The sequence below is a fragment of the Aegilops tauschii genome, chromosome 4 (assembly GCF_002575655.3).
Source record: "Aegilops tauschii subsp. strangulata cultivar AL8/78 chromosome 4, Aet v6.0, whole genome shotgun sequence".
NCBI lineage: Eukaryota > Viridiplantae > Streptophyta > Magnoliopsida > Poales > Poaceae > Aegilops > Aegilops tauschii.
In genome coordinates, this window is record NC_053038.3 from 28,741,359 (window position 1) to 28,750,292 (window position 8,934).

The following is an 8,934-nucleotide window of genomic DNA, read 5'->3' on the forward strand; positions in this document are numbered from 1 at the left end:
CTCACAGCCTTGATGTCATGCATATCACGAAGAACGTGTGCGAGAGTCTGCTTGGTACCCTGCTCAACATGCCAGAGAGGACCAAAGATGGGCCGAAAGCAAGGGCAGACTTGAAATCAATGGGCATCATGGAGGAGCTTCACGCTAATGATGATGATGATGATGAGGCGAAGCAGGACACGGAAAGTCATTGCAAAGGCAAAAAGGCGAAGAAGACCGGAAATGACTTCCCTCCCGCGTGCTTCACTCTAAGTCAGGAGGAGATCGATCAGTTTTTCACCTGCCTCGTAGGAGTAAAACTTCCTTACGGTTACGCGGGGAAGATAAGCAGATACCTAGACTCAGCGAAGAAGAAGTTCAGCGGGATGAAATCTCACGACTGCCACGTGCTGATGACGCAGATACTTTGAGTTGAAATCCGTGGGATCATGGACGCGCACGTCCGTGAAACGCTATTTGGCCTATGCAACTTTTTCGACGTCATCTCTCGGAAGTTGGTTGGTGTGAGGCAACTCAGAAGGCTACAAGAAGAGATCGTGGTGATACTATGCGAGCTTGAGATGTACTTCCCGCCCGCATTCTTCGACGTTATGGTGCATCTGCTGGTCCATATCGTGGAGGATATCATCCAACTCGGGCCGACGTTCCTGCACAGCATGATGCCGTTCGAAAGGATGAATGGTGTCATCAAAGGATACGTTCGCAACATGTCACGTCCAGAGGGAAGCATAGCCAGGGGCTTTCTGACCGAAGAGCGCATCTCCTACTGCATGAATTATCTAGGCATCGAGAACCCCATTGGTCTGCCCATCAATAGGCACCTCGGCAGGCTCGCTGGATGGGGTCACCGTGAGGGTCGCCGCGAAATACATGTCAACTTCGATGGTCGACTCGCCGACTTTGAAAGAGCAAACCTAGTCGCGCTACAACACATAGACGTGGTCGATCCTTGGGTGGTAGAGCACAAAACGTTTATTGAGAAGACGTACAATGACCGAGGCCAACAGAGGACGGACGGAGATATAATAAAAGAGCACAACTCATGTTTCACGCGTTGGTTCAAGCAGAAGCTTCTGTCGTACCCTTTACATGAGGATTCTTCCGTGGAAGAACAACTCATATTCGCCTTGTCACAGGGCGCCGAGCACAACCTGATGACGTATGAGGCGTACGATATCAACGGCTACACATTCTACACCGAGGACAAGGACATGAAGGGCGATGGTTATCAGAACTCCGGGGTAATGATGGAATCCTACACCGGTAACGACAAGGACAGATACTACGGAAGGATCGAGTAGATCTGGGAGCTGAGCTACGCTAGAGAGAAGGTCCTGATGTTCCGTGTCAGATGGGCCAAGAGCGTCATAAAAGAAGACCGGTATTTCCCACCATGGTTATACCCGAAGCCAAATCCAAGACTGCAGGCGCGAACGTCACCGCGAAAAATGAGCCATGGGTACTGGCTTTCCAAGTGGACCAATGCTTCTTCATTACCGACCCGCCAAAGCCCAGTCATGTTGTCATGAGGAGAGGCAAAAGGAAGATCATCGGAATGGCCATTGGAATGGCCATTGGGACCCGCCAAAGCCCACATTGAATTTTCCAAAACATTGGGAGGTTCTATCGGAGAGAACTATCGTTTGTTTGTGGATGACGTGGTGGTTTACATGAAAAGGAAGGCACCACTCATTGGTGTGAACAAGTGGTCTGCCATTGATTCTTCTGTGAAGGATTCAATCGTTGCTGATGTCATTGTAAGTATAAGTTTGTACTTCAGCATTTTTCATAGCCTCTCCAATATCTATTTATAAATAACAGACTCCTGTCATCATTCCTTTTTAGGCTAAGTGGGATTTGGAGGACACATATTCTACGAAGGGAAAAATACTAACAATTTCTAGAGAGCGCTATAGAGGATGGCGGTCAACTTTGCATTCAACATACAAAGCATACAGTACTGATGCTCAAAGAAGGGCCAATAAACCCGAGGATGTAACTCCAGAGGAGTGGGATTATATGATCAATTATTTTGGCACTGATTTAAAATTCCAGGTTACTTCTGTGTACATTACTAGGTGTAGTAAGTAAATTGTATTAGTTACAACATGCCTCTTAGGTGTAGTAAGTAAATTGTATTAGTTACAACATGCCTCTCATTATATTGTGTGTGGCAGGAGCTTAGCCGAAAAAATACGGAAAATCGCCAGAAGCAAAAGGCGAGGCATATAGCTGGTTCAAAATCGTACTCGCAGATTAGCTATGAGAAGGTACTCAAAAGAGTAGATGTAATGCACCTTTGTACGGTCAAATTTCAAGTTTCTCTATTTGACATATCTCTATACTTGTAGAGGGACGAGGAGACTGGGAAGGAACCAACTATTCTAGAACTTTGGCAGATCACTCATACACGAAATGGATCGTGGTCTAATGAAGAATCACAGACTGTTTATGTGAGAAACATTTTCAAACAAAGAAATCTAGCTTGTTACATTACTTATGTTGTGCAATATTATATTAACATTCTTAACAACTTAAGTATGCTATCTTTATGTGGTGTAGGACAATGCACGCATCCAGATTAGGGAGAAAGAAGGAGAGATTGGTGGTCCAATTTCAAGTGAAGAGCAAAACAATATTTTCCAGAATAGCTACAGATCTACTATGGAAAGTACATCATTGAAGCCTCGTGGCCGAGGATACATGGCTAAGCCGCCTAGCGGTTCTGAAAGACTACATTCTGAAATCCAGAGGCAAAATGCTGAGCTAACCCTCGAAGTTCATGACTTAAGGAGGCAAATTGTTGAACAACAGGTAGAGAGGCAAAGAGAACGAGAAGAAGAGCGAGTTGCCAGGGAAAAACAGCTTGAGGAGGAACGTGTAGCAAGGCAGAGAGAACTTGAGGAGGCTAAGCAAGCAATGATGCATGATATTATGAATGAGGTTAGGCAATCAATGAGGTCGGATGTTGAGCAGATATTGGGAACTCGACAGGAAGACGCACATCAGGTAATACAAATGCTTTCAATTTAGTACAGTTATGTTCTATGGAGAAAAGTAAATCTTGTGAGTTATCCATTCAATGCAGTTTTCCCAAGCAAGGGACGCTCCAAGAAACGGAACTGGAAATCGGTCAAGTTCTCTGTTTAAAAATTCGACCATGATTACTCAACACCAGCTTATGCAAGCAGCTAAACACCATCGTCGTCCTCCAAGTGAAAAGGTATTTGACAAAATTATGAGATCTAGTTTCCATTGAAGCATGTACATGCCGAACTATACCATCTGAAACTGAACACAACACAAAAGACAAGGCAAAAAAGAATCTGTACCTCGAAGGCAACCACCACACTAGTGCAGCCCCAGTAAACAACTTCTAAACTTATACTAGGCTGGAGAAAATAGATTTCAGCAACATGCTACATTTCTGGGTAAACTCATATCAAGTGATACATCACTGATAGGATAATTTTTAGACTTTTACTACATGATCAGTCATGAAGAGGAGAAGAAAATAGTTGATTCAGGAAAATGCAAGTAAAACAAAGAAAAACTTGTGCCTTGGTTTGCATGTGTTTCTACCACAAATGCTAATTATTAAGTGAAATACTAAGTTGAGAAACAATAATAAGCATGCCAATCTTTTCTTCTATACGCGCAATAGCCTATACGTGGAACAGCCAGCAGATTACATGCCAAGTATAAACTGGTGGAACTCATGTTATCCATGCATTGGTGTACGTATTACCCTTTCTGCTTTTCATTAGTATGTTTACATAGAAAAAAAGGCATGATTACTTTCTCAAGTAGCATGATCAACCCTTTAGTTCTCTGCCTACTATGAGATATTAATGTTTATGTGCCACAAATAAAAAGAGGCAAATATCTTCTTTATTGAATGCCCTCAACGAGGAAACCTGATGTATTCATTGAAATTCGGTCATTCATGTTAGAATAGAAACTTTTGTATTCACTGCTCACTAATCATCTATTTATAGACCTTGTATCTGTGTAAACAACACCTATCTTTTCTTGCTAAATGACTGTACAGAAGTAGCCATAGTGATATGTCAGAAGTGCTAATGACTAAATATTACAGTACATTATTAATATGGATTATAAATATGGAATCCAACCCATGTAGAATCATCAACCCTTATTTATAATCATTTTTATTGTGTATTGTCTTTACTGTCTTAACTAACTATAAGCTTCAAATTTTGTTTTTGCCTTGTAGGATGGTTTTCTCTAAATGAAGAAGAAAGATCCCAACAAGATTTATTACCAGTTTAGGAGGCACCTTGTAGGATGATTTTTCTACATGAAGTGAAGAAAAGTGATTTCTTGAAGAATGCTTGTTGACTAGATGAAGTCATATGTATCTTGTTTGTTTGAACATGTAGATTTCCTTTCAGACTTTGTAGAACATGTATCTGACTTGGATGTTTTATTCTTGAACTTGTTAATGAATGAATGAATGCTTTGGACATGTACTCATGATTTTCTTCTACCATTATCAACATGTGAGCATTGTTCTGTACTTGTAGATGGTGCTTGGATAATGCATTATTAGTGTAATATATACTACATGCAATAGGTTATGACCATGGAATTACACCCGTCGCAAAAAAATTGCCACGAAACCTGCCTGTTGCGATAATGTATCACCGCAAAATTTGCATGTTGCAATAAGTTTTTGCTACAAATCCTTGGTCGTTGCTACAAGTGTGTTGCCACAAAATAATGTCATTGCGAGAGGGTCTTGCCATGAAATCTCATTCGTTGCGCTAGGTTATTGCCACAAAGAGTATTTTGTGGCCATATGTGTGTGCCGCAACGGCAGGGCTCGTGGCAATATAATTCAAATGCCACGAGAAAAATCGTTGCGATACCATTCCATGTTGCCACGATACCAAAAAATGTTGCATCATCCTATTGCCACGGAGTTTATTGCGACGCTTGGCAACAATTACTACTTTGTTGCGATAGATACATATTGCAACAGTTTGTTACTTATTGCAACAGAAAAATTCATTGCAATAGACCGTTTTCCCTGTAGTGTGGATGGAGTTGCCAATGAGCAAGACTTCGACAAGTACGGTGACCCGAAGATGGAACATGACGACGACGATGAAGTATTAGCATACACCACAAGAAGAAGCAGGAGCACCCTACCTAAAGGACGTCCGTTCAAGAGAAGAACTCCATTTACGAAAAATAAGGGCAAGAAGATTGTGAACAGATAGCTAGCTAAGATCGATTATATTTAAATTGTAGTCTTCATTTCTCGATTGTATTTCATGGGCACTTTTTGAACTCATGAATGTTTTTAAATTTCATGGACACTCGATCTCGATCCCCCTCCATCTCGATCGCTTTCCCACCTCGCCAGATCCGGTCCCCCTCGCCGCCGAGCAGCCCCCGCACCATCTCCCCCACTCCACCGGCCGCCGCCGCCGACCCCCCGCATCCTCCCCCACTCCACCGCCGCCGACGACCCACCGCACCCTCCCCCGCTCCACTGCCGCCGAGCACCCCCGCACCCTCCCCGGCCCGCTCCACCGTCACAAATGAATGCAACTAAAATTGCAAAAAAAACAAACTTGATTATATTTTCAAATAAGAAATTTGATGATATTTTCAAATAATAAATTTGATGATATTTTAAAAAAAATTATTACTGTTTTTATAAAAAATATTACTGTTATGATTTAAACAAGTTTGAACATATTTAAACACAAATAAATATCAAACAACATTTTAAATGCATAAAAACAAAAATTGGGGAGCCTGGGAATCGAACCCAAGACCTCCTAGTGTGTGTGCTACGTGCGGACCAGTCGGGCTAGTGGGCGTGTTCTGATGGAGATAGGGTTAGGTGGAATATAACCTGACCAGTTGGGCTAGTAATTTCTAATGGCGCACCAGGGTGAGGTGCGCCATTGCTATCGTCGTACTTATGGCGCACTTGGGGGAGGTGCGCCATTCCCCCACTCCACCTATTCCCCTTGCACTGTGGCCTCCCTCCCTCCCTCGCCAGATCCCCCACTCGACCCCAACCGTACGCTGCCGCCCCTTGCTCCGCCCCTCCGTCCGCCGCGCCTGCACGCCGTCGGCGACGCCGCCGCCGCCGTGGTCTTGCGCTGCCCCGACACCGCCGCCCCGACCCCCACGGGACTCCACCCCCGCCGCCCCCGCGCCCCCCGAACGAGATCGGCCGAGCGCTCCTCTCCTCTCCTCCTCCCTCCGACGAGCGAGGGCCTCCTCCGGCCCCTGCAGCAGCCGGCGAGCGCAGCCCCGACGTGCCCACACCCCGCCTGCCCCTGCCGTCCTCCGCCACCGGTCACCTCCGCAGCAGCCGGCGAGCCAAGGACGGTGCCGTGACCCTCGCCGCCACCTCCCGCCGTCTCTTCCTGCGCGTGGCCAGCGGCTGCTCTCCTTCGACCACGGCCTGGGGTGAGCCTCTCTTCCTTGCCTCTATTCTTCTTGTCCATGTCACTGTTCCCTGTTCCTCTCTTGTTCATGCTGCTAGTTACACGGATCAATGGATGTTAGATAGATGTATGTATGTTGATGTTAGTTAGGTATATGATGCTTGATGGATGGATGGATGAGTTGTGCTAGTTGCTTGCTAGATGGATGGATAGTAGTTTGGTTCTGTTTTTGCTGCTGTTTGGTTCTGAAGATGAGTAGCAAGTATAGTAGGAAGTGTCATGTTGTTGTAGTAGTTGTAGTTGTAGATACAGTAGCAGTATCATGTGCTACAGTAACAAGTGTCATGTTGTTGTATTAGATACAGTAGCAGTATCATGTGCAGCTGAAGATGAGTAGTTGTAGGAAGATGATGCCCTAATGGAAGTGACATGAGTATTTGGCCTGCCCATCATGTTTGTTGGTTGTTTGCTGTCATGTTGTTATTACTTCCACTAGGGCATCTGTTGGTTCATTAATCTTAAGCCCATTATTCCATGGAATAGCTGAACTATAATACTATTATTCATTTATGATAGTTTGTGAGATACAGAAATAGATAAATTTAAGTTTGTAATGGCTAACAGCCAGACATGTGAATCTGTTCTTGATACTCCTTTTCCCTTTTATTAGAATCATCATATACAAATTAGAACCTTTCTAACATCTGCATATTTCAGGTTTCCGAGGAGGTAAAGGAAATGAAGTCCAGACAGTGCAGCAGCAGCAACACCTCCAAGGTGAGAAATATGTTCCTATTTATCTTTTTTTGCTCAAGTTGCTTATTTGCTCCAGTGGCACAAACTTGAGCTGCTAGCATAAAAAGTGTTGCAGGCGACAGACAGTGAGGAGCTACTGTCAAAAACTTGAGCTACTGTAAAAAAATTCAGTTATGGCATCTAGAATTATGTCAGTTTTGTTTTGTAACTAGAAGACCAAAGTGTTAGGAATTCTGTCCAAACTGTAGTTTTCAGTATTCTGTCCAAACTGAAAACTGTAAAAAGACCATGTGTTTTTTGTCAAAATCTGCATGTAAAACTGAAATAATCAGTCATAAAGAATATCCTCAAGACCATGTGTTTCTTGGATTTCTGTAATGATGATGGAACATTATAAAGCATTGTACTCCAGTGTGTATGAAGGATACAAAAAATTTAGCAACTTGTCTGATTTTATAAAGTTGTTCTTATATGGGTGAAACTTCACTTGTTTTTAGGCTAGTGCAGGGTGTTGCTTTATTGTGATGCCTCTGAATTACTTGTGATCACATTGAGAAAGACTTGCAAAGATGATGATCATCTTTTACAGAAAACAATTTCTGTAAACACGTCAGTAACTTTGCTAGTTTGCTGGGTTTTGTCTCCGACCATTGTGTCGTGATGAATTTGCAGGTACCCCGAGAGGCCCTTGAGTTTGCTGGAATTCGATTAACTTCCGTTCCGGCAAATTCGGGTACTCCATATGTCCTATTTTCAGCAAAGGTCATGCTGAAATTTTCCGTGAATTTTAGCTTGACTTTGCTAAAAATAGGACATATGGGGTACTTGCGACTAATGCATGGGCCGGGGTATCTTAGTACTTAGTTAAGTAGGATCAACTGCCCCGCCATTCTTGCTGCATTAAACCATAGGTGGCAATAGAGCCAAGTGATTAGGCCCAACTTAGAATTCTCCTTAGCATCGATAAACCCTAGATGATAAACCCAACATAGGTGGCAATAGAGCCAAGTGATTAGTGCCAAGTGATTAGGCCCAACCTAGGGTGCCTCGGCATCGATAAACCCTAAATGATGAAACCTTGGCTTCTATAGGGTGCCTCGGTGTTGATGAGAACCTAAATGATGTACGCTTAGGCTTTTAGGGTGCCTCGGTGTCGACAAACCCTAAATGATAAAAGTTTAGCTTTTAGGATGCCTCGGTGTCGACAAACCCTAAATGATGAGACCATGATCTTGTTCCTTGACAATAACCAACTTTTTGGCCAAACTTTTTTCCTATTTAGAGCGAAATATGGCCCACAACAATGAGGCCGGCGGTTCGGGCGGCAAGCAATTCTTGGAGCTGTCCCAAGAGTTGGAGGAAGAACCTCACCGCTATGAGGACGCCGCCGCGGAAGACACCGATCCTGACTACACAACCCCTAGTGGCGTCGGGGATGACACCACTGATGGTGCCGCCGAGGATGCCACCACTGATGATGGAGGCGCACGCACAGATGGCAGCCAACCGAAGAGGCAACGGAAGGACCGGCGCCCGAACGTGCTCGGCACCGTCAAGGAGGAATTTACTGAAGTGAACTCCGACGGGCATCCAACGACGCCCAAACATGTAGTCAAGGGGTACTCGGTTCAGCTCGGGTGCATTCTCCGGAGCACCGTCTCGATCAACACTGAGAACCTAAGGCATAAGGACCGAGGGAATTTGCGCAGCCTCCTCTTCACGAAGCTGCACGAACGATACAAGT

General features: G+C 44.3%; 1 protein-coding gene across 1 annotated transcript; it reads left to right on the plus strand.

Moving 5' to 3' along the window:
• The first annotated feature begins 1,598 nt into the window (after positions 1-1,598).
• On the plus strand, positions 1,599-4,523 carry LOC109779341 (uncharacterized). Its single transcript, XM_020337957.3, has 7 exons — positions 1,599-1,757; positions 1,846-2,055; positions 2,178-2,270; positions 2,352-2,453; positions 2,563-3,009; positions 3,089-3,223; positions 4,238-4,523. Exons 1-7 carry the CDS (start codon positions 1,671-1,673, stop codon positions 4,250-4,252), a joined length of 1,089 nt encoding a protein of 362 aa, XP_020193546.2. The 5' UTR covers positions 1,599-1,670; the 3' UTR covers positions 4,253-4,523.
• The last annotated feature ends 4,411 nt before the right edge of the window (positions 4,524-8,934 follow it).

Coding starts and splice junctions, on each gene's coding strand:
- LOC109779341 (XM_020337957.3), top strand. CDS start 1,671: ATGAAAAGGAAGGCACCACTCATTGGTGTGAACAAGTGGTCTGCCATT. Junction 2,056..2,177: donor GCACTGATTTAAAATTCCAG/GTTACTTCTGTG, acceptor TGTGTGTGGCAG/GAGCTTAGCCGAAAAAATAC. Junction 3,010..3,088: donor GACAGGAAGACGCACATCAG/GTAATACAAATG, acceptor CATTCAATGCAG/TTTTCCCAAGCAAGGGACGC.